The 26,593-nt window shown below is 45.0% G+C and overlaps 1 protein-coding gene across 6 annotated transcripts in view; it reads right to left on the minus strand.

Moving 5' to 3' along the window:
- Positions 1–26,593, minus strand: part of NBEA (neurobeachin) — a 561,077-nt gene that overhangs the window by 14,281 nt on the left and 520,203 nt on the right. For 5 of the 6 annotated variants that reach the window (XM_075265947.1, XM_075265946.1, XM_075265944.1 and 2 more), the window contains 5 exons: positions 25,582–25,671; positions 22,386–22,578; positions 19,955–20,026; positions 19,215–19,370; positions 18,940–19,110 (listed from right to left, as the gene is read on the minus strand). In XM_075265947.1, the coding sequence (XP_075122048.1) occupies positions 18,940–19,110; positions 19,215–19,370; positions 19,955–20,026; positions 22,386–22,578; positions 25,582–25,671 (682 nt within the window). Of the gene's footprint in view, positions 1–18,939; positions 19,111–19,214; positions 19,371–19,954; positions 20,027–22,385; positions 22,579–25,581; positions 25,672–26,031; positions 26,095–26,593 lie in introns of all 6 variants that reach the window. The other variant, XM_075265948.1, reaches the window with a different exon arrangement.

A 26,593-nucleotide genomic window follows, 5' to 3' on the forward strand; every position in this document is an offset into this window, starting at 1 on the left:
GTATACAGTGCCATTGTCTGACTGGGAATTCAAAGAGTATATTGGGAATACAAATACCCTCATTTCTTGCTACTGCCATATAGTGCCAGTGTCTGACTGGGAATTCAAAGAATATATTGGGGTTACGTGCACCCACAATTTTTACTACTGGTATACAGTGCCATTGTCTGACTGGGAATTCAAAGAATATATTGGGGTTATAAATACCCTCATTTCTTGCTACTGCCATATAGTGCCAGTTTCTGACTGGTAATTCAAAGAATATATTGGGGTTACGTGCACCCACAATTTTTACTACTGGTATACAGTGCCATTGTCTGACTGGGAATTCAAAGAATATATTGGGAATACAAATACCCTCATTTCTTGCTACTGCCATATAGTGCCAGTTTCTGACTGGGAATTCAAAGAATATATTGGGGTTACGTGCACCCACAATTTTTACTACTGGTATACAGTGCCATTGTCTGACTGGGAATTCAAAGAATATATTGGGGTTATAAATACCCTCATTTCTTGCTACTGCCATATAGTGCCAGTTTCTGACTGGTAATTCAAAGAATATATTGGGGTTACGTGCACCCACAATTTTTACTACTGGTATACAGTGCCATTGTCTGACTGGGAATTCAAAGAGTATATTGGGAATACAAATACCCTCATTTCTTGCTACTGCCATATAGTGCCAGTTTCTGACTGGGAATTCAAAGAATATATTGGGGTTACGTGCACCCACAATTTTTACTACTGGTATACAGTGCCATTGTCTGACTGGGAATTCAAAGAATATATTGGGGTTATAAATACCCTCATTTCTTGCTACTGCCATATAGTGCCAGTTTCTGACTGGTAATTCAAAGAATATATTGGGGTTACGTGCACCCACAATTTTTACTACTGGTATACAGTGCCATTGTCTGACTGGGAATTCAAAGAGTATATTGGGAATACAAATACCCTCATTTCTTGCTACTGCCATATAGTGCCAGTTTCTGACTGGTAATTCAAAGAATATATTGGGGTTACGTGCACCCACAATTTTTACTACTGGTATACAGTGCCATTGTCTGACTGGGAATTCAAAGAATATATTGGGGTTATAAATACCCTCATTTCTTGCTACTGCCATATAGTGCCAGTTTCTGACTGGTAATTCAAAGAATATATTGGGGTTACGTGCACCCACAATTTTTACTACTGGTATACAGTGCCATTGTCTGACTGGGAATTCAAAGAGTATATTGGGAATACAAATACCCTCATTTCTTGCTACTGCCATATAGTGCCAGTGTCTGACTGGGAATTCAAAGAATATATTGGGGTTACGTGCACCCACAATTTTTACTACTGGTATACAGTGCCATTGTCTGACTGGGAATTCAAAGAGTATATTGGGAATACAAATACCCTCATTTCTTGCTACTGCCATATAGTGCCAGTGTCTGACTGGGAATTCAAAGAATATATTGGGGTTACGTGCACCCACAATTTTTACTACTGGTATACAGTGCCAATTTCTAACTAGGAATTCAAAATGCGCAAGGCTCCCGGAAAGGGACGTGGACGAGGCCGTGGGCGAGGTCGGGGGAATGGTTCTGGGGAGCAAGGTAGCAGTGAAGCCACAGGGCGTCCCGTGCCTACTCCTGTGGGGCAGCAAGCATTGCGCCACTCCACAGTGCCAGGGTTGCTTGCCACATTAACTAAACTGCAGGGTACAAACCTTAGTAGGCCCGAGAACCAGGAACAGGTCTTGCAATGGCTGTCAGAGAACGCTTACAGCACATTGTCCAGCAGCCAGTCAGACTCTGCCTCCTCTCCTCCTATTACCCAACAGTCTTGTCTTCCTTCCTCCCAAAATTCCGAAGCTTTACAGAACAATAACCCAAACTGTCCCTGCTCCCCAGAGCTGTTCTCCGCTCCTTTCATTGTCCCTCAACCTGCCTCTCCACGTCACGATTCCACGAACCTAACAGAGGAGCATCTGTGTCCAGATGCTCAAACACTAGAGTCTCCTCCATCTCCGTTCGATTTGGTGGTGGATGACCAGCAACCCACCCTCATCGACGATGATGTGACGCAGTTGCCGTCAGGGCATCCAGTTGACTGGCGCATTGTGCGGGAGGAGGAGATGAGACAGGAGTTGGAAGAGGAAGTGGTGGATGATGAGGACACTGACCCGACCTGGACAGGGGGGATGTCAAGCGGGGAAAGTAGTGTGGATGTTGAGGCAGGTGCAGCACCAAAAAGGGTAGCTAGAGGCAGAGGCAGAGGTCAGCAGCTTAGGCGAAGCCAGGCCACACCCGGAATCTCCCAAGATGTTCCAGTTCGTACCCAGCCCCGAAAAACTCCCACCTCGAGGGCACGTTTCTCGAAGGTGTGGAGTTTTTTCAAGGAATGCGCCGAGGACAGATATAGTGTTGTCTGCACAATTTGCCTCTCGAAATTGATTAGGGGCTCTGAGAAGAGCAACCTGTCCACCACTTCAATGCGCCGTCATTTGGAATCCAAGCACTGGAATCAGTGGCAGGCAGCAACGGCAGGACAAAGGCCGCCTGCCGTTCACGCCACTGCCACTGCCTCTGCCTCTGCCACTGCCACTGCTGACTGTGCTGGCGATGCACTCCAGAGGACGAGCCAGGACACCACTTCATCTGCCTCCGCCACTTTGTTGACTTCTACCTCATCCTCCCCTGGTCCTGTCTTATCTCCTTCTCCTGCACCATCAAAGGCACCATCAGGCGTTTCTTTACAACAACCCACCATCTCTCAGACATTGGAGCGGCGGCAGAAATACACTGCTAACCACCCACACGCGCAAGCCTTGAACGCCAACATCGCTAAACTGCTGGCCCAGGAGATGTTGGCGTTCCGGCTTGTTGAAACTCCCGCCTTCCTGGACCTGATGGCAACTGCGGCACCTCGCTATGCCGTCCCTAGCCGTCACTACTTCTCCCGGTGTGCCGTCCCCGCCTTGCACCAGCACGTGTCACTCAACATCAGGCGGGCCCTTAGTTCCGCGCTTTGCACAAAGGTCCACTTGACCACCGACGCGTGGACAAGTGCATGCGGACAGGGACGCTACATTTCACTGACGGCACACTGGGTAAATGTAGTTGAGGCTGGGACTGCTTCCCAAACTGGCCCGGTGTACCTCGTCTCCCCGCCTAACATTCCTGGCAGGGACACGAGAAGAACACCCCCCTCCTCCTCCTCCTCTACCGCCTCCTCCTCCGCCTCCGCCACCGCCTCCTCCTCCGCTGTTAGATTGACCCCAGCTACGAGTTGGAAACGTTGCAGCACTGGCGTTGGTAGACGTCAGCAGGCTGTGCTGAAGCTGATCAGCTTGGGGGACAGACAGCACACTGCCTCCGAGGTGAGGGATGCCCTCCTCGATGAGACGGCAATATGGTTTGAGCCGCTGCACCTGGGCCCAGGCATGGTCGTTTGTGATAACGGCCGGAACCTGGTAGCAGCTCTGGAGCTTGCCGGACTCCAACATGTTCCATGCCTGGCCCACGTCTTCAACCTAGTGGTGCAACGTTTCCTAAAGAGCTACCCCAATGTTCCAGAGCTACTGGTGAAAGTGCGGCGCATGTGCGCCCACTTTCGCAAGTCGACAGTAGCCGCTGCTAGCTTAAAATCTCTCCAGCAACGCCTGCATGTGCCACAACACCGGCTTTTGTGCGACGTCCCCACACGCTGGAACTCAACGTTTCAGATGTTGAATAGAGTGGTTGAGCAGCAGAGACCTTTGATGGAATACCAGCTACAAAACCCTAGGGTGCCACAAAGTCAGCTGCCTCAGTTTCACATCCATGAGTGGCCATGGATGAGAGACCTTTGTGACATCCTACGGGTCTTTGAGGAGTCCACAAGGAGGGTGAGCTCTGAGGATGCGATGGTGAGCCTTACAATCCCGCTCTTGTGTGTTCTGAGAGAATCCCTGATTGACATCAGGGATAACTCAGATCACACAGAGGAGTTAGGGATAGCATCCGATCCGTCACAGCTGGAGAGTAGGTCCACACATCTGTCCGCTTCACTGCGTTTAATGGAGGAGGAGGAGGAGGAGGAGGAGGAGGAAGAAGAGTTGTCCGATGATGTGATGGTGATACAGGAGGCTTCCGGGCAACTTCGAATCGTCCCATTGTTGCAGCGCGGATGGGTAGACATGGAGGATGAGGAGGAAATGGAGATTGAACTTTCCGGTGGGGCCAGAGGAGTCATGCCAACTAACACTGTGGCAGACATGGCTGAGTTCATGTTGGGGTGCTTTACAACCGACAAGCGTATTGTCAAAATCATGGAGGACAACCAGTACTGGATCTTTGCTATCCTTGACCCCCGGTATAAAAACAACATCTCGTCTTTTATTCCGGTAGAGGGGAGGGCCAATCGCATCAATGCTTGCCACAGGCAATTGGTGCAGAATATGATGGAGATGTTTCCAGCATGTGACAGTGGCGGCAGGGAGGGCAGTTCCTCCAGTAGGCAACCAAGTTCTCACCGGTCCACACAAACGAGGGGCACACTGTCTAAGGTCTGGGACACCTTGATGGCACCCCCTCGCCAAAGTGCCGCCACGGAGGGTCCTAGTGTCACCAGGCGTGAGAAGTATAGGCGCATGTTGCGGGAATACCTTTCCGACCACAGCCCTGTCCTCTCCGACCCCTCTGCGCCCTACACGTATTGGGTGTCGAAGTTGGACCTGTGGCTTGAACTTGCCCTATATGCCTTGGAGGTGCTGTCCTGTCCTGCCGCCAGCGTCCTATCTGAGAGGGTGTTCAGTGCAGCCGGTGGCATCATCACTGACAAGCGCACCCGTCTGTCAGCTGAGAGTGCCGACCGGCTCACTTTGATAAAAATGAACCACCACTGGATAGAGCCTTCATTTTTGTGCCCACCTGTGTAAAGCACCCCAACATGAAACTCCATGTCTGTACTCAACCTCTCCAATTCCTCCGCATCCTCATACTCATCCACCATAAGCGTTGCACAATTCTGCTAATACTAGGCTCCCTCCAACATGATTTCCCCCAACTCTGCTGGTTAGAGGCTCCCTCCACCCTGATTTCCACCAACTCTGCTGGTTAGAGGCTCCCTCCACCCTGCTTTCCCACAACTCTGCTGGTTAGAGGCTCCTTCCACCATGAATTTGCCCAAACTGGGCTGTTTAGAGGCTCCCTCCACCATGAATTGGTCCAAACTGGGCTGGTTAGAGGCTCCCTCCACCATTAATTGGTCCAAACTGGGCTGGTTAGAGGCTCCCTCCACCATGAATTTGCCCAAACTGGGCTGTTTAGAGGCTCCCTCCACCATGAATTTGCCCAAACTGGGCTGTTTAGAGGCTCCCTCCACCATGAATTGGTCCAAACTGGGTTTTTTAGAGGCTCCCTCCACCATGAATTGGTCCAAACTGGGGTGGTTAGAGGCTCCCTCCACCATTAATTGGTCCAAACTGGGCTGGTTAGAGGCTCCCTCCACCATGAATTGGTCCAAACTGGGCTGGTTAGAGGCTCCCTCCACCATGAATTGGTCCAAACTGGGGTGGTTAGAGGCTCCCTCCACCATTAATTGGTCCAAACTGGGCTGGTTAGAGGCTCCCTCCACCATTAATTGGTCCAAACTGGGCTGGTTAGAGGCTCCCTCCACCATGAATTTGCCCAAACTGGGCTGTTTAGAGGCTCCCTCCACCATTAATTGGTCCAAACTGGGCTGGTTAGAGGCTCCCTCCACAATTAATTGGTCCAAACTGGGCTAATTAGAGGCTCCCTCCACCATGAATTGGTCCAAACTGGGTTTTTTAGAGGCTCCCTCCACCATGAATTTGCCCAAACTGGGCTGTTTAGAGGCTCCCTCCACCATGAATTGGTCCAAACTGGGCTGGTTAGAGGCTCCCTCCACCATGAATTTCCCAAAACTTGGCTGTTTAGAGGCTCCCTCCACCATTAATTGGTCCAAACTGGGCTGGTTAGAGGCTCCCTCCACCATGAATTGGTCCAAACTGGGGTTTTTAGAGGCTCCCTCCACCATGAATTGGTCCAAACTTGGCTGTTTAGAGGCTCCCTCCACCATGAATTGGTCCAAACTGGGGTGGTTAGAGGCTCCCTCCACCATTAATTGGTCCAAACTGGGCTGGTTAGAGGCTCCCTCCACCATTAATTGGTCCAAACTGGGCTGGTTAGAGGCTCCCTCCACCATGAATTTGCCCAAACTGGGCTGGTTAGAGGCTCCCTCCATCATGAATTTGCCCAAACTGGGCTGTTTAGAGGCTCCCTCCACCATTAATTGGTCCAAACTGGGCTGGTTAGAGGCTCCCTCCACAATTAATTGGTCCAAACTGGGCTAATTAGAGGCTCCCTCCACCATGAATTGGTCCAAACTGGGTTTTTTAGAGGCTCCCTCCACCATGAATTTGCCCAAACTGGGCTGTTTAGAGGCTCCCTCCACCATGAATTGGTCCAAACTGGGCTGGTTAGAGGCTCCCTCCACCATGAATTGGTCCAAACTGGGTTTTTTAGAGGCTCCCTCCACCATGAATTGGTCCAAACTGGGCTGGTTAGAGGCTCCCTCCACCATGAATTTCCCAAAACTTGGCTGTTTAGAGGCTCCCTCCACCATTAATTGGTCCAAACTGGGCTGGTTAGAGGCTCCCTCCACCATGAATTGGTCCAAACTGGGGTTTTTAGAGGCTCCCTCCACCATGAATTGGTCCAAACTTGGCTGTTTAGAGGCTCCCTCCACCATGAATTGGTCCAAACTGGGGTGGTTAGAGGCTCCCTCCACCATTAATTGGTCCAAACTGGGCTGGTTAGAGGCTCCCTCCACCATTAATTGGTCCAAACTGGGCTGGTTAGAGGCTCCCTCCACCATGAATTTGCCCAAACTGGGCTGTTTAGAGGCTCCCTCCACCATGAATTTGCCCAAACTGGGCTGGTTAGAGGCTCCCTCCACCATGAATTGGTCCAAACGGGTTTTTAGAGGCTCCCTTCACCATGAATTGGTCCAAACTTGGCTGTTTAGAGGCTCCCTCCACCATGAATTGGTCCAAACTGGGGTGGTTAGAGGCTCCCTCCACCATTAATTGGTCCAAACTGGGCTGGTTAGAGGCTCCCTCCACCATTAATTGGTCCAAACTGGGCTGGTTAGAGGCTCCCTCCACCATGAATTGGTCCAAACTGGGGTTTTTAGAGGCTCCCTCCACCATGAATTGGTCCAAACTTGGCTGTTTAGAGGCTCCCTCCACCATTAATTGGTCCAAACTGGGCTGGTTAGAGGCTCCCTCCACCATGAATTGGTCCAAACTGGGTTTTTTAGAGGCTCCCTCCACCATGAATTTGCCCAAACTGGGCTGTTTAGAGGCTCCCTCCACCATGAATTGGTCCAAACTGGGTTTTTTAGAGGCTCCCTCCACCATGAATTGGTCCAAACTGGGCTGGTTAGAGGCTCCCTCCACCATGAATTGGTCCAAACTGGGGTGGTTAGAGGCTCCCTCCACCATTAATTGGTCCAAACTGGGCTGGTTAGAGGCTCCCTCCACCATTAATTGGTCCAAACTGGGCTGGTTAGAGGCTCCCTCCACCATGAATTTGCCCAAACTGGGCTGTTTAGAGGCTCCCTCCACCATTAATTGGTCCAAACTGGGCTGGTTAGAGGCTCCCTCCACAATTAATTGGTCCAAACTGGGCTAATTAGAGGCTCCCTCCACCATGAATTGGTCCAAACTGGGTTTTTTAGAGGCTCCCTCCACCATGAATTTGCCCAAACTGGGCTGTTTAGAGGCTCCCTCCACCATGAATTGGTCCAAACTGGGCTGGTTAGAGGCTCCCTCCACCATGAATTTCCCAAAACTTGGCTGTTTAGAGGCTCCCTCCACCATTAATTGGTCCAAACTGGGCTGGTTAGAGGCTCCCTCCACCATGAATTGGTCCAAACTGGGCTGGTTAGAGGCTCCCTCCACCATTAATTGGTCCAAACTGGGCTGGTTAGAGGCTCCCTCCACCATGAATTTGCCCAAACTGGGCTGGTTAGAGGCTCCCTCCACCATGAATTGGTCCAAACTGGGTTTTTTAGAGGCTCCCTCCACCATGAATTTGCCCAAACTGGGCTGGTTAGAGGCTCCCTCCACCATGAATTGGTCCAAACTGGGCTGGTTAGAGGCTCCCTCCACCATGAATTTGCCCAAACTGGGCTGTTTAGAGGCTCCCTCCACCATTAATTGGTCCAAACTGGGCTGGTTAGAGGCTCCCTCCACCATGAATTTGCCCAAACTGGGCTGTTTAGAGGCTCCCTCCACCATGAATTGGTCCAAACTGGGTTTTTTAGAGGCTCCCTCCACCATGAATTGGTCCAAACTGGGCTGGTTAGAGGCTCCCTCCACCATGAATTTCCCAAAACTTGGCTGTTTAGAGGCTCCCTCCACCATGAATTGGTCCAAACTGGGCTGGTTAGAGGCTCCCTCCACCATGAATTTCCCAAAACTTGGCTGTTTAGAGGCTCCCTCCACCATGAATTGGTCCAAACTGGGCTGGTTAGAGGCTCCCTCCACCATTAATTGGTCCAAACTGGGCTGGTTAGAGGCTCCCTCCACCATGAATTGGTCCAAACTGGGTTTTTTAGAGGCTCCCTCCACCATGAATTTGCCCAAACTGGGCTGTTTAGAGGCTCCCTCCACCATGAATTGGTTCAAACTGGGCTGGTTAGAGGCTCCCTCCACCATTAATTGGTCCAAACTGGGCTGGTTAGAGGCTCCCTCCACCATTAATTGGTCCAAACTGGGCTGGTTAGAGGCTCCCTCCACCATGAATTTGCCCAAACTGGGCTGGTTAGAGGCTCCCTCCACCATGAATTGGTCCAAACTGGGTTTTTTAGAGGCTCCCTCCACCATGAATTTGCCCAAACTGGGCTGGTTAGAGGCTCCCTCCACCATGAATTGGTCCAAACTGGGGTTTTTAGAGGCTCCCTCCACCATGAATTTGCCCAAACTGGGGTGTTTAGAGGCTCCCTCCACCATGAATTTGCCCAAACTCTGCTGGTTAGAGGCTCAATCCACCCTGATTTTCAAAACAAATGTTGGTGCCAACCTCAACTTACTACAAGGGCCAAATTCACTGCTGGTGACAAGCTCTCCTCACTGCAAGTGCCAAATACACATGTTTCAAGGTGTTTTCCTACTGTCAGAGAGGTGGTATTGAGTGTGTAAAGTGTGTAGTTGTTAGGCTGTGATGTTGGGGTAATAGAGGGTCTTTGGTGTGTTAGATGCCCCCAGACATGCTTCCCCTGCTGTCCCAGTGTCATTCCAGAGGTGTTGGCATCATTTCCTGGGGTGTCATAGTGGACTTGGTGACCCTCCAGACACGGATTTGGGTTTCCCCCTTAACGAGTATCTGTTCCCCATAGACTATAATGGGGTTCGAAACCCGTTCGAACACACGAACATTGAGCGGCTGTTCGAATCGAATTTCGAACCTCGAACATTTTAGTGTTCGCTCATCTCTAATTACTAGTAATGTCAATCAGGAGACATCACCAGCGCAAACACACAGTGTCATATGATATCATGTAAGGAGGTAAATAGCTAGTTATCTGTGTAATATCAGGACAACAGCACAAGAAGAACCTTGTATCCTCAGATCATGGAGGAAAGACAATAGGAAAATCTAAACGGAGGACAAACGCTTCATCCTTCCAAGGGACAGATGCCAAGCACCGCGGCAATCACTCAAAATTCAGCAACGCATACTGTCACATCCTAAATGATAGATGTAGCAAAGGGCTAAAGGCTAAGGAACAAAAAGGGCTTCAGGTGATGAGACGCTATGGGGAATTGAAACCGTATTGCTCCAGGCTTAAACAATTCAGCAGGCGTGTGGTCAGCAAGCTATCAGGAGGGTCAGATCGGGACAGGAAAATGCAGAACAATGTGAAGAAACTGCTAATGTTCTATGTGTAGAAGAGCCATGGGATCATAGAGAAAAAACCAAGAGACAATAGAATACAAAAATAGCACAATACTGCAAAACATACTGCGGTCCCCGGACTTCAATAATACTATGGAGGAGATCTATACAAAAAGATCACAGCTTTGAGGCAAACAAATTTGCATTTAGTTACATTGGGGAAAAGAATACGGCGTTTTTTTTTCCAAAGAATACGGTATTTTTCCACTCTGCAGTGGTGGTCCCATTGACTGGAGTAGGAGCAGAACTGCTTGCGGTCGTATATGCTATATACAGCTTCTAGATCACCTGATCGGTGAATAGTATAGGGTATAGCGTTTCAGAACCCATTGATCAGATACTGATGACATTTCTTGGGGATAGGTTATCAGTATTCTCCAAAGCATATGTGGTCTTAGACATCCCCTTTAAGATGACCATACCCATGATATTAAAGGCTGCTGAGCGGCTGATCATCTAACGTGTATTAGACATTCGACCAGTGCTTGCTCAGCTGATGTCAAGAACAGAAGGATTGGACATGTGAATCTCCATATGTCCAATCTGTTTGTTCTCATGGTAGATAAGCTGTATTTGTCGGTGGTCTACTCCCCTATCTCCATTGATTATATATGCACCCTAACATGGATTAATTGATGGTTGGATGAGCGCTCAGCCAACAGCTATTCAATGTGTATGGCCAGATTAAGGTTGGGGCCCCACATTGCGTAAATACAGCTTTTTTTTGTTGCAGATTTTGTTGCGGTTTTTTGAGCCAAAGCCAGGAGTGGATTGAGCAGAAGGGAGAGAAGAATAAGAACTTCCTATATATTTCCAATTCCATTTGTAGCCAATTTTGGTGTTTCTGCAACGTGGGACTTTAGCCTAAAGGTTGTTTTGGCCCCACTGACTTTTCATACTGAGAGGTCTTCTGTATAGGATATGTCAGGGGTCCAACACCTTGACCCTGCACAGATCAGCTGCTAGTGGATGAGGAGCATGTGTAGCCTCGCATCTATTCATCTAATAGTAGGGGCGCTGCAATTCCCGAAGCCATCACTATGCCGTGGATGGGCTGTGGCGCTGCACAATAGGAGAGACGCTGCACATGCTCCCAATCCACTAGCCATTTCCGCCACCTCCTGTGGATACGTCACCAGTACGAAATATCAGTTTGTGGCCAAAAAACCCCTTTAAGGCTCAATGAGTATCTCATTTTAACCTTCTCAGTTGCATTAGACTAGGTCAATAGATGCCATAAATGTGGCCACTGTGTAAAATCGTGCCCATAGTAGCTTGTACGAATGGCCGGAAAAATCTAAACCTGTATATTAAAGAGGGAGTAGTTTTCCATTTAGCACTGACTCTTCTTCATGAGGTAAAGCTAGATTTGAAGAAAGTCATATCCAAAATGGCAGACAGCAGACAATAATCCTATTTCGCTGAACGGCTTAGGATTTATATTGAACATGTGTGCTGGAAGATACAGGATCCCCATCTAACGGGGGTGAAAAAGTCCCCTTAGAAATCGCTGTAATTCACATGGAGAAGCCGGAGCCCACACCTTCGGTGAGTATCCTGTTGGAAGCAAAGTAATGAGAAATGTCAGGTGAAGTCCCAAGATCAATGAAAATTCAGGCACTGGGGACATAACATGAATAGCATTGATCCTTTTAAAGAACACCAGTCAGAAGCTGAACGTAATATATTGCACAGAAGGGCTCGAGAGGATAAGCAGGCGAGTCCGACATACCTACCTGACAAAAAATTCAATCAGCCTGTAGCAGGATCTGCCTGAGCTCCTCCGCCGGCGTTCGAGAGGGAGACCGCTTCCAATTAAACTGTGCAAATTAATTTTTATCACTTTCAAATTAGTTTCTGGATTTGTGAAAGCTTGTTTTTCTGTGAAGGCTTTTGTTCCCGCTCTCCCTTCTGCTCTGTCATGGCATCATCTGCCGGTGATGTGTCGGCTGAGTTATTAGCTTTGTGCGATAGCCGTATGCTCTTTCACGTCTAAGATTAGGGCTCTTTCCTCTTTTACGTTGGACATTGAATGAATTTTTTGCTGAGAAAATGTCTAGAACAATGGAAGTACATGGGGTCTTCCATACTAGGTGGTTGTATCTTGTGCTATGGGTAGAGTTCTGCATGTTCTGGGGTCTATATCCATAGAAGTATAGAAAAAAAACTCTACCATAAATTATTAAATCTATTAATCTCAAGAAAGTAGATTGGATTATGCGGGCCTTCTTTAAGTAATCTAGGTTGGAACAGAAAGTCACATGTGGAATAAGTCATAGACGTGAGGATAAGGTTCATGGCCAATTCAACATGTGCTGGTACATCGTTTCATGTTCTAAGCAGACTATCTAAAAAAAAGTATAGAATAGGCCAAAAATAATAATCCGGCCATTTTTGTTCAGGGATTATTGCATTCAGTTCTGTGTACAAAGTCATTTTTGATGGAAGAGAACCTCTGCAGGTTCCCATACAATCTGAAGTGGAGCCTTGTTTTTGAGATTTGTATTAGATTACGCTAGGTTCACACTAGCCTCGCTCTCCCTGATGGACCCGACCAATGGAGATGTGGACCGCTAAACCAGCAGCTAGATGTGAAGCCCGGAGGACTCCAGTGACAATCATGGGATATGCTGATTTTAAACTGAAACCAGTGGAGAGAAAACGTCTTTCATGCAGGAATCTTTCCTCCATTGATTTTTGGTGGAGTTTCCAAAGGAGGTTTCCAATTGGTATGTAAAGACTTCATTCAGACATGAAGGTCAGTTTTTAAAAATACTATTTCCAGAGAACTTCTGTGGACGTCTTGTAGAATGATACAAAGATGATGGTCCATGAATGTTCCTCTTCTCTATCTTTGTACTGGTATTTGGGTTGTTCCTAATACTCTACCACCAGACGTGGACGTCTAATAATTCACAGCAATTTTGGTGGAAGTTTTTGGATCGCCCCAGTGAAAGAACTATCTATAGGCCCCTTGTTTTTTTAATTTGCTATGTTGAAGACAACTGGGTGCCAGGTATCCACCTCATTCATGGCACCAAAACTTTACACTGGTGTTCCAGTTCAGCAGTAATTGTTTGACATGAATAGGAATGAGAGTATTCTCTTACATGTGATCTAATAGGCAGATTCTAACACAACAATGGTCTAGATCAAGGATAGGCAACCTTAGACACTCCAGCTGTTGTAAAACTACAACTCCCAGCATGCATAACATGCTCTGCTGTTCTTCAAACTCCCATGGAAGTGAATGGAGCATGTTGGGAGTTGTAGTTTCACAGCAGCTGGAGTGCCAAAGGTTGCTGACCCTTGGTCTTGAATAAGAAGCAAATTTAAAGGAGTACTATAATCGATTTCCAAGGGGTTGTTGGAGGGTGGATCAGCCAATGAATAGGCAGAAATGTATGAAAGATGAAGATATACAACATCATACAGCATAAGGCACGGTATACACTTAGACTGCCTGGTCTAAATGTACGCTGTCCAAATACTAGGCAGGATTAGATGTATATAGTTGTCAGATAGAACAGGTTAGTATTAGGGGTTATGAATATACATAATCTTATATAGAGTGACCAGTAATATACATGTGGAGGGTAGATCCATAGTCCGCACTAATGATAAGCAATTGCTGTCTCTACGGCTCTGAGATTAGCAAGGATTTACAAGTGGTGAATGGTTATTTTATGTACTAGCTCAATCCCGGCGAGCTCTCCCCTGGAGATCCATACAAGATGACTTATGTTGACTTAAATGTCAATGTGTATTGATCTTAGCATTACTTATAGAGACAACCAAAAGTTCAATATTCTGTTACAAAACAATTTATCTTCATAGACTGTTAACATAATCTCAATGTGTCAGTCTCAACAAAAAGTAATTGTTGTAGGACAACCCAGCAATGACCGAAGAATCATTACAGCAAATAAAAACGTGACCATAATAAAAATATATGATGTATAGTATATATAGAATAGTGTAATACATGTATGCTGTAATATGTGTCATACGCTATTTCAAAGGAGCTTCACAAATGGAATTGTATGTTTAATAAAGTATATACATGTGAGAGTATACAATACAAGCACACAATGCAGATTCATGGCACTCTCATCACACAAGATATAGATGCATACAGAACTGTGCAAAAGTCTTATGCACTTATGTAAAATAAAATTCTGCATAATAAGAAAGCTTTCAAAAATAGTGTCAATAGTTTATTTTTGTGATTTAACCCCTTCCCGCCGATGGCATTTTTTGATTTTCGTTTTTCGTTTTTGACTCCCCTCCTTCTAAACCCCATAACTTTTTTATTTCTCCGCTCCCAGAGTCATATGAGGTCTTAATTTTTGCGGGACAATTTTTTCTTCATGATGCCACCATTAATTATTCTATATAATGTACTGGGAAGCAGGAAAAAAATTCAGAATGGGGTGGATTTGAAGAAAAAATACATTTCTGCGACTTTCTTACGGGCTTTGGTTTTACGGCGTTCACTGTGCAGCCAAAATGACATGTCCCCTGTATTCTGTGTTTCGGTACGGTTCCAGGGATACCAAATTTATATGGTTTTATTTACATTTTGACCCCTAAAAAAAATTCCAAAACGGTGTTAAAATTTTTTTTTTTATAAAAGTCGCCATATTCCGACGGCCGTAACTTTTTTATACATAGGTGTACGGGGATGCATAGGGCGTCTTTTTTTGCGGGGCCGGGTGTACTTTTTAGTTCTACCATTTTCGGGAAATGTTATTGCTTTGATCACTTTTTATTCAAATTTTTATCAGAATTAAAACAGTGAAAAAACAGCGGTTTGGCACTTTTGACTATTTTTCCTGCTACGGCGTTTACCGAACAGGAAAAATATTTGTATAGATTTGTAGAGCGGGCGATTTCGGACGCGGGGATACCTAACATGTATATGTTTCACAGTTTTTAACTACTTTTATGTCTGTTCTAGGGAAAGGGGGGTGATTTGAACTTTTAATACTTTTTATATTTTTTATATTTTTTTTAACTTGTTTTTTTTTTTTTTTTTTTGCATTTATTAGACCCCCTAGGGGTGTTGAACCCCAGGGGGTCTGATCACTAATGCAATGCATTACAATGCTAATGCATTGCAATGCATTGCAAAAAAGCATCATCTCTTTTGCAGGCTGTATACACCAGCCTGCAAAAGAGAGAATTTGCAGACCGGCTGGGAGCCTTTAACAAGGCTCCCGGCTGTCATGGCAACGGGGGGTCGGCCCTGGAGCATGCTCCAGGAGCCGGCGATCCCTGCCAAAATGGCGGCGCCCATGCACCGCCGGGAAAATGGCGCCTCCGGCGCCTTTGACAGCAGCGCCGGAGGGGTTAATGCCTCCGATCGGTCCGGGGACCGATCGGAGGCATTAGACCCGGTTGTCTACTGCTTAAAGCAGTAGACACCCGGTGGCTATGACGGTCGCCATAGTTACAGACCCGACACGCGCCGTACTATTACGGCACATGTCGGGAAGGGGTTAACAAATGAAAGGAAGAAAAGATAAATCTAAATCCCATGAATATTTGGTGTGACTGCCCTTTGGAGGCGGAGCCATGGCAATGATGATCCGGCCCCTGCTGAGCCCGGATCTCATCATCCTCCAGTCTGTCCGGGATTACATGAAGAGAGAGAAGGACTGGAGAAAGCCACAAAAGATCCCTGCTGAGTTCCTTCAAAAACTATCTATAAGTGTACCGCGAGGAATTGATGGAAGGCAAAGGTCACACCAAATATCGATGGGATTTAGATTTCTCTTCTCTTTATTCATTTCATTAATTGCTATTAACACATACTTTGCAGCAATTTTTTCACACATACCTAAATCTTTTGCACAATACTATACATAAATGTATATACTTACAAAGATGAGAGGTAAGGTGCCCTATTACATTACTATTTTTTCATTATGAAATTGCAGAAATGTCAGGAAATTGTGCATATACTCAGCAGTCGTAGAGATGAGCGAGTACTATTCGAAACTCCCGTTTTGAATAGCACACACCCAGAGGTATGAATGGAAGCGTCCGACACACAGACTTTGCCGGCGTCTGCCGCTTAACCCCCTGCATGCCGGCTGGGAGCGTGCTATTCGAAATGGGAGTTTAGAATAGTACTCGCTCATCTTGACTCAGGACCATGTTCACCACCAACCATTGGAGGTCCAGTGCCTAAGGGCTCATTCACACGGGGCAAGAAGGGGCAGATTTTGGCGCTGAATCCATGTCAGAATGTTGCATGTTGCCGCTCATGGAAAAAAGAAGCGAGCTGCCCTTTCTTCAGGCGGATTCCGCAGCTGACTCAGCCCCAGCGTCCACCTCGCAGCAGCACCCTCCGGGCCTCCGGACTAGGCCCATTCATTTGGGCCTACTCCATTGCAGGAAGCCTCGACTGTTGGAAGCTGCAACAGTCATGGCAGGTGCATTTTGGCCCTATTTTGACACAGCTTCCCGCCGATCCGCACCCCATGAGAACTAGCCCTAAGGTAGGAGTTTGTGTGGGGAGGAAGGACACCCCAGTTCTTACTTACTATAGGAAAGACAGCGTTGCTACTCCACTAGTGAAACATTTTGTGCTGAGAAATAACATTACAATACAGTGAACTGAACAAGCCATAAAGGGGTTTGAACATTCTGGAGCATATTTAGCATATTGTATGTAAGTGACCAAATCTTGGAGGACAGGAAATGAATCATAACACTAACCAAAACTGTCTTACTGAGCCATCCAAGGGGGCGTCTGAAGGTCCATTCTGAGGAAAATAGAGCAGGTCCTATCTCGGTTTGTGTCATTGTTATGAATCGGAAGCCCCCATAGATGTGAATGCATAACAGAATGCACTTGGATGTCATTTGACAGCACTGTATTGCAAACTTGGCCCCACATTAGAAGAACACTCGGTCATGTGTATGGCTGTGTTCACATCTCTATATCGGGATATCATTATACCACCATCTAACTGGCTACATCTCTGCGGATGGGCCCATATGACCGGTTACAAAATGAATGATGACCTTGTTTTGTCAGTACAATGCAATCGGATAGAAACCTACGACTAGCATTCCTATATACATCTTTATACTATTATACGCTGAAGAACTGCTCAAGGACAATGATTTATGCTCCGCCATTTCTATGTGCATTTTAAGCAATGTGCGGTGAGGATGTTTTGAACATACAACATACTTATAACACCTGTCACTTGCTAATTGGATACGCACACGTTAAAACAGATAATTAGTTGTCTTAGATGTCAGGAAAAGAAGAAGAAAAAACGAGAAAAACATCACAAGTCAAGCACCTAGCCTGGTTAATTATAATAACCTAACAGCTTTTCATGCCGCCATCCTCTGCGTTATATCTCCTATACGCACCTGGAGATGACAGCATTGAAACCCAATCCTTTACCAAGCGTATCATCAGCAGATTTTTTTCCCTACTCCTCCTAATGATGTTAACTAATTGGATTTAACCTACATTGTGAAACCTGCTTTCATTTATTTCCATCTAACAAGCCCTAATTTGCTGGAAGAAATGCTGGTTAATAAAGATGAGGTGCAGGCTACGTGTAGCTTCATATATGATCAGCTATTGTTACAAAGATGGGCCTGAGCATTGACCGGCCTGTCTGCTATCTTATAGTGGCTGTCTGCTTTGAGGAAAGACAATGGCAACTTGTTCATGGTGTCCTGCTACTGAGACCTAAAACAGCTGTAATGTGTGGAATGCAGCAACAAGTGCAGCGCCACCACAGGGAGCACAAAGCATTACATGATGTCATTACATTACATGACATCATGTAATGTACAGTTGCCATTTTCCCCAGAGTGATAGATGGTCTTTGCAGCTGCTTTTCATTCTAGTTATCCGATAAAGGTCCCATCTATGAGACTGGCCATAGCTTTATCAGGATAGAAATTCACACTCAGTTTATAATTGCTTGGTCATATTGATTGTATGCAGTGGCGTAACTAAAATCTTGTGAGCCTCAATGCAATCTTTTGTCCGGGTCCCCCTACTTTATTCCTACAGCGAATCCTTCATAGTGATGGTTACAGGAGCTAAGACGGTTAATCCACCTTAGTGTGGTTAGAGTAATCTGTGGGTCTCCTTGGCTTATGGGCCAGATGGAAGCTGCAATCTCAATACTGATGCCAATGTTTATGGACCCCTAAGGCTCCTGGGCCCTGATGCGACTGCACCCTCTGCACCTCCTCAAGTTAAACCCCTGATTGTAGGCCTGATACCACAGTAAACCTTTCCAACCAACATGGTCAGGTAACATATTTGCGGCACACTGGAGACATGATGACTCTATTATTATGTTTACCGCTTTGTCTATTTTCTAGACTAACGGTTAAAAGTTTCCAACATGGTGGACAACAATCTATGACTTACACAAATATACAAAGCCAGCTTATGGACGTTGAGACAAACTGGCCAAATGATCACCTCATATATGTGACTAGTCTTATTTAAATGGATGTTATGAGTTTGTTTAACTAAAGAGGCAAAGCCTTAGATTGCGGAAAACTGAGCTATACCTTCAAAGGCTTTCAGAAAAAGAAGCGTGCAACCTATAAGATGGATATCAGCTCTCCATAACTTATTAAAAAAAAGAAAAGTACCTATATGGATCTGAATGCTAACTAAGTGATGTCACCATAGAGGTCAAATAGGTATTTTCATCTACATTATCTTGTACAGTTCTGCACAGCACCTTTGTTTTGATGTTGCCAGAGCTTGCTGCAGACAGGATTACCATATAGAGAGCTGCAGTTCACATGAATCCTCTACTCTTTATTGGACAATTACCTCAACTACAAACTACATGAACAAAAAAGATCTACTACTAAGATGAGACTCGATAACCTGACTCACTTACTACCCTTATACTGCAGACACCTGTCCTCCACATAAACAATCAGCATACAGAACTTGCGATATCAGAGTACTTACTATTATTTGGATTGTCTCCAATAATATGGTGTCTCCCGCTCCAGTACCAGAGAAGCAGAGTTGCGTCACGTGAGCCTGACACAATGTAACAATCGCCACCGATGTAAGACTCTGATCTCGCCAGACAAGTGACAACATCCCAGTGTCCAAACACAATTTGTGTTAGTTTTCCTAAAAAGAACATCAAAATGGAATTTATTGTATAGAAATGAAGTTTAGTCCTGATGCTGAAACATTACCAAGAACTGTCCAAGACCCCCGGATTTCATTTGTACCTGTTTCTGTTGAGTATACCCTGAAGCTTTTGTCCCAGAAACCACAGATAAGGATGTAGCGATTATCTGCTGTGACCACGAAACAGTGCGCATTAATCTGAATGCTCTGATCCACGAGGTCGGTGATTTGGCGCTTGTTAACTCCAGAATTATTGGCTGTTGGAAAATTGCATAAAATATTATTAATTTATACACCTCTTGTTTGTAGAGATCACTGTTCAGCTTGTGCTGGGAATACAGGAGGTGGAGTCAGCAGTCATCCATCATAGGACAGGATTACAACAAAAGATAATACTTTAATTGTAGTCATATAAAACTTGATTACACCATGGAGAACTATTGAAGGAGACAGCTCAGCTCCACCTCCATCCTCCGAATTATAGGCTTCAGGCCTGGTTCACATCTCTGTTCGGGGAGTGCGCATGGGGACCAACCCGAACTGAATACCAAACGCATTGACAAGCGGTGAGCATATGAAAGCACATGGACCCCATAGTCTATAATGGGGTTCTTGTGTTTTCCGCACGGTGTCCACACACGTCTTGCGGAGAGGAAAGTAGTTCATGAAGGAAAGTAGTTCTCCGCATGTTCAGTGCAGATGTGAACCAAGCCTAAGGGAAATTTTTTCCGCCTACAGTATCTACCTGTATACCTAGACTAAGTACTATCTGATACATTGATAAAAGTGTTGTTGACATTGTATATATTCAGAAAAATAACATAACTCTTTTTATACCTACCAATCAGAGAATCCATCTCAATAGGAAGATGGTGAGCTTGGTCCAATGAGTAACCTGGTGCTCCTCTAAGACCTACATGGAAAGAGATTATGATCAGACTGTTTCCTTCAATGGTCATACACTTTAAATCAGGGACAGGACCCCTGAGGCTGTCATCTGCAGTCCACAGGGTGCCAGTACTCCCAAGACATCCTTAAGGACAGCAGAAAACAGGCCCAAGGAGGAGAGCGCCACATCCCTTATGTGTATAAGGGCAGAGCCACTATGTAAGTCTATGGGGATTTCAGGTAAGTAAACCTAGAAGTATTATTATACTGTATTATTATATAACTAATAGCTAAAATAGAAATAATTAATAATAGTTTTGTACTGAACTGAATCTGAAAGGAATGAGACCAGTCAACTTTGATTTTTGTGTAAGCGAGGCCCATTTACCTATGTGAATATGAGACCCCTGCTTTAGATAGCGGCAGGCTGATGGAACAGCAGATTCAATTCTTAACACTTTTCAGCCAATGACGGTTCATCATTAGATTTCACCCAATTAATTTTTTTTTTTTTAAAGGTCGGTTTCATCCATTTTGACGATCTTTAGACTTGTGTGTATGACCTGCTACAGTGCTGCATACTTAGTAAAGATGTGACTGTATATAAGTGAATGAATACATTGATCTTTACAGACTACTGTAAAATGTGGTCGCCTCTTTCACTGTAGAGTGTCCTGTCTTTGAGAAGAACTACTGACACGATGTTCAATGATGTGCTCAATTTCTGCAAAAGTCTCCAAGGAATGCAACATGCCAGAACCCTAGCGGGAAGGCAGAGCCTATGTAACCAAGCACACTATACAGGAACAGGACACTTGTCCAAAGGGAACACAATTCCCAGAATACTAACGGTAGCAATGGGAGATAAGCTGGCAGCCACCCCCACGGCCCAGCTGTTGTTATACCTGGCTACACACAAGGGGGATTTGTGTTCCTCTGTGATTTGTCCAGAATCAAATATTTCAGAATGGACACCATTGTGCTGACAGTCCGCCGTGTCTTATCTTCGGATGACTTTGCTTGTGCTCCTAAAACGTTGTGTCCCAGATTCAATACCCTGTAGTATAAATCTATTCATTGCTCTGTAGTACAAATGTACCCAATGCTCTGTCATAGATAGATATACTTTATATATCTATCTAGATATTTCTATAGATGTATACAGTATATATAACATCAGCGATCCTTCCAAGGACACATCTTTTGTTTTACTATTATAAAGTGAAGCTTTGGCTTGATGTAGGTGAGCATTAGGGTAGTTTGGCAGTAAAGACTCGGTGACTTTTTTCATATTTTCTATCTCTGCCTTCCCAAACAATTTTATTGTTTGGTCGACATTGTTCGTGCAATGACTTCAGTTGGTACCATTTTGGGGTACATATGTTTTTATTAACTTTCCTTTTTTTTGGGGGGGGGGGGGACATACATGGAAAATGGATTTTGTTAAAAAAAATGTATATATACTTGAAAAAAACAAATACAGTGAAAAAGTTTTTACTTTCCCACAACCTGGGATTGCTGGATCCCCTGTACAATATACTACAATACTTCTATATTGCAGTACATGGGCCATAGGCTCCCCATGTGTAATAGGGTAAGGAAGTCAGGTGGCCTATCAATGGCAATCCTTAATAACCCAAACCTGTGATCTAACCATGGGGGACTCCAGGGGGCACTCTTGCCCCCTAACCATCCAGATGACCTGATTGCATTTTCAGACTACTGCAGCTACAGCAGGGTCTCAGCCGTATAATAAAGCCAGAAACAGTCTGGCACATGCTGAGTGTTACTTCTATGTTCAGTGTGACATAACAGTCCAGCGCCAAGTGGGAAGGGGTTGGAGGTATTTCTACATTTGTGGCAAAATACACATTTATAACATATGGAGTTGTTGAAGATTTTGCTGTGGAATTCACTGTATGCACCGCAAAGGATGAAACCTGCACCATAAATTGCCATGTTGCGCAGGTTCATTTCTGCTGCAGATTCTCTCTTCTGCATTGCTGATACTGTAATAGATCAGTAATTTGTAGTGTATCCATGTCTTGTGAAGAGCTGAATACCGCAGTGACTTCTTTATAAAAAGTGGCCGTGTTAAGGCGGCCATAGTCTCTGACCAGGGATCACTCAGGCAAACAATAACATGTTCAGCAGCCTCGGACCATGAGTGACAATATAAAGGTCTCGTTTCTTTAGTACTCCTCTCATGCAGCAGAATAAACAGCAGCGGCAGGAATATCTTTACTACTGTGTACATATTCTATGTGGCCCCGAACACAAGCTATGATGCCTGCGAGAAAGCTTCATGCATCCTAAATTGAATGTGACATTTCATGCAATGTGATTAAACTAATTGGTATATAGTGGAAAAGGTCACCACGTACCCACAGTGTTGTGCCACCTATTCACTGCAAACAGCCTGCTGCATGTGACAGTCACCACTGCAGGAATAGTTAGATGGGGCAGTGTGTTTGCTGCAACATGTGTGACTGGGGAGTTGGATGGAAATTTCAGCACCATGATGACATCTTGTTGCATCTGGTCCTTAAACATGAGGGGGCTCTGTGGAAGGAAGCACTGGTAAGAGGGAAGAACAAAGAATAGCGTCAGAAACAGGTAAAGCAAGCAGCTGTATTACAATATTTATTATGATAGGCATTTTTTTTTTTTTACTGATCCTGAGGTACCGCCTGTGTTTTGTTGCAGAGCTGAATCTACATTTTTCTGACTTCAGAACAGAAATCTTACACAATTCCTTCTTCACTCAACATCTGCAGCTAGCTCTGTATAGAAGATGAGTGCGTGATAAATGGGGTCCCACTGATCACTAGGATGGCACTGAGATGATCGGACCCTTGTTCTAGTGATCAATGGGTATCCCAAACATCAGATGTTTATCACCTACTCTGTAGAAACGTGGTAAATATCCATTGTGGTTAACAAAAATCCGTCACAGCACAGTAACTTGATGTAATCGCCCATGCACAAAAACAAAGAGGGCTTAATGGATCTGACGGCACACTATATGCTGACAACGTGATCAGCCAAGTTGGAAAATTTTGTTTGTGACCACAAGCACCAGCACCAAGTGGTCAGGTTTTTGTTTTTTACTAATTCTCAATACTCCAGTTTATTGTCTTGTTGCTGGTTGAACTGTGGCACAAATGATCGACTACATTGTATATGAATATTATATCATCTGTATGGTCAGCTTAGTTCCATCATAGGAGCACAGTTATACATTTATACATTTAGTTTTATAACCATCTGTACCCTATCTAAATCTTTACTAGAAGAAACTTACAGTTACAGGACCACTTGGTGTGATAGATAATGGGGTCTATGGCAGATTTTTTTTAGTATGACTGATCAGTGAACCAAACATAAACTAAAGCCCCATGCACACACCTGAGTGTGCTTCCAATATAGGGCTAAATCTGCATAGGAATGTACTCGGAATGACATGTGAGTGCACACTATTATGCATTCACATCTATGGGAATCTGAAGCCTCCATAAACACAAATGCATAACAGAATGCACTTGGATGTCACTACAAGCGGCATTCAGGCTGCATTCTGGTGCAAACTTGGCCCCACATCGGAAGCACATGTGCAGGCTGTGTGTACTGATCAATAGCTGTAGTGTCCTAACCTTGGCTGAAACCTTTACTCTGGCTATGGCCAACAATATCCTAAGGTGCGATAAATTGCCCTATGTAAAAGTTGAGTAACTCAGCTTCCATAAACTCTCTACATGTTTCCACTACCCGAGTACATTCATCAGGGGACGTGATTTACTGAACTGTTGTGAACAACGTAAAAGTATTACTCCCGCATAAAAATGTATTCTCTGGGGTGTTAGAAAGGCCCATGACATAAATGGTTGTAAAGAGAATCTTGTTCTCGGTGGTTGTATGTGTGAGTTATCCTTCTGGTCCTTATTTGTGTCATGCGACTAAGGCTGTATTCACACAGAGTAACGGCAGGCGTTTTTTGTGTGTTTTTTGCACATAGCGCCGCGTTAACGCCGCGTGTACGCCGCGTTAACGCTGCGCTATTTTGCGGTGGCGTTGCTCGGCGTTAACGCGGCGTATACGCGGCGTTAACGCGGCGCTATGTGCAAAAAACACACAAAAAACGCCTGCCGTTACTCTGTGTGAATACAGCCTAACACTCTCGTCAAAAGACACAGTGTCTTACGTGTGACTAGGAAGTCAGTTTATTCATTTCTTCCTATGAGACTTTCATTACAGCTCTTAAAGAGGACCTTTCATGGGTTTGGGGCACAGGCAGTTCTATATACTGCTGGAAAAGCGACAGTGCGCTGAATTCAGCGCACTGTCGGCTTTCCCGATCTGTGCCCCGGGTAAAGAGCTTTCGGTCCCGGTACCGTAGCTCTTTACAGTCAGAAAGGCGTTCCTGACAGTCCGTCAGGTACGTCCTTCTCCACAGCAGCGCCTATAGCACTGTACAGTGTGAGCGGGGAGGAAAGCTCTTTACCCGGCGCACAGATCGGGGAGGCCGACAGTGTACTGAATTCAGCGCACTTCCAGTAGTATATAGAACTGCCTGTGCCCTGGACCATGAAAGGTCCTCCTTAAAGGAATGAATGGAGAAACATTACTATTAGGGGGAGTTCACATGGAGTAACTTACTGCGTGATGTGGCATGTATATGGCGTGTGAGATTTTGAGCGCCGTACACGCTCCCATTGATTTCAATGGGAGTTAGTCTCATATACGCCACGTTATTTTGCGGCCGTGATTTTGCGGTCGCAAAATCACGGCCGCAAAATAACGCGGCGTATATGATCCCGGCTCCCATGGAAATCAATGGGAATGTATACGGCGCTCAAAGTCTCACACGCCATATACATGCCACATCACGTGGCACGTTACTCCGTGTGAACTTACCCTAATGGTCTAAGTTTTAAAAAATGGTAAACAGAGACTGGACGGTCTTAAACTGTGCCGGATTTATGAGTGTCTGATAAATCTGTCATTTATTTGTAGACTTACTAGTCTAACTTTAGATCTCTTAGTTGTAGGCTTAGTTTCCAACAAGAAGTGCACCAAAGTTATGGTACATAATATTGCTTCTTAAAACCCACCCCTTTCCCTAAAATGTGGCACAAAACATGGTAGCCAGTTTTGGGGCCCAAATTACAGCAGAATTTTGGATAATTTTTCTTGGTAAATCACCTCCAGTGTAAGGGAATCGGATTACTGATCACATGACACAGCTGAGGACCAGAAAGGAGTGGTAAGAAGATAACTTTACACTATGTACATTTCTAATGGATCAGAGAACAATTTTTTGTGGGAATGTTACGTCATATTTGACTGCGTTCGCTTCTCTTCTTGTTACTTGTTTTTGAACAATCGCTTTTATTTCTCAATCATGAAAATTATCTTAATAAGGTCACAAAAAGTAAAGAAAAAAAATAAAAAAGTGGAATATGAGTGCACACATATTCTCATCTCAAGTGTACACTGATGTATTGAATCACAAAGACCCGACCCTTTTCTAGCCGGGAAAAAAAATAAATAAGAATTTCCCTACATGCCGTTATATCTCACCAGGTGCATGGCTGAGCTCCGAGGCGGATGTGGCTCAATAAGCAACTGAGATGGCGTCTGTCCAAAACTCTGTAACTGTTCCTCCATGGCCTGCAGGGAGAGAGGAGTGATTGTCATAATCAATATGCATCAAAGAGATAGGTCAACACACTATTTGACAATGCAAGCACATCCCAAGTCAGCCATGAAAGAAGTCCAGAAAATTCACCGGTGCTTTTCTCCCGGGCTGCAGACTCATCCAAGTGTTAGTATTTTTGTAGACAAGCTTTGCTTTCTCTCAAGCATGCTTCACTTAACCAAATAACCATTTTATGATAGGATCTGGGTTATCTTAGAATGTTAACCTGTGGTGACATGCAACTAAAGACCGCAGAGATGTCTCAGGCTCTCAGAGAACACACGTGAACATGTTAATAATATGTGCCCACACCGCTAACAGTGCACAGATACCTTCACAAAATCCCCAGTAAGGAGGAAAGTTTGGGGGTCTCTTATAAAGTATGGATCAGGAATCTTGATGGATGAGAAAAGTAATAGTTAAATGAATATAACAAGACATGATGAGAGCAGGACACAGTAACAGCACATACACATCACATAGGATAACTTAGAACATACCAAAATATGTCACATAATGGAGACCATAACATATATGTATATACTCCGATATCTAATCCAGATAGTAAAACCATAATTTATTTTATTAACAGCAATGAATAAAAATAGCAAACATTTTTTGCAAAAATAGTTTGAAATCAATGTTTCTTAAACATTTTTTTACATTTTCTTAAAGGTGTATTGCAGTACTATGATACTAATAGTCTGCCTTCTGGGCCTTCAATATCAGCATGTTTGGGGACCAACATGGAGAGGCACGGCACGGCTGCTGCATCATCCCTCTACCCGTAGAATGGCTGTGCTTGGTATAGTATAGTAGTTCAATCCATTCATTTGATGGGAATAAGCTGTGGTGTGTAACCAATGCACATGACATCACTGGCCTGAGAAAAGG

Source organism: Leptodactylus fuscus, chromosome 2 (genome assembly GCF_031893055.1).
Source record: "Leptodactylus fuscus isolate aLepFus1 chromosome 2, aLepFus1.hap2, whole genome shotgun sequence".
Lineage (NCBI taxonomy): Eukaryota > Metazoa > Chordata > Amphibia > Anura > Leptodactylidae > Leptodactylus > Leptodactylus fuscus.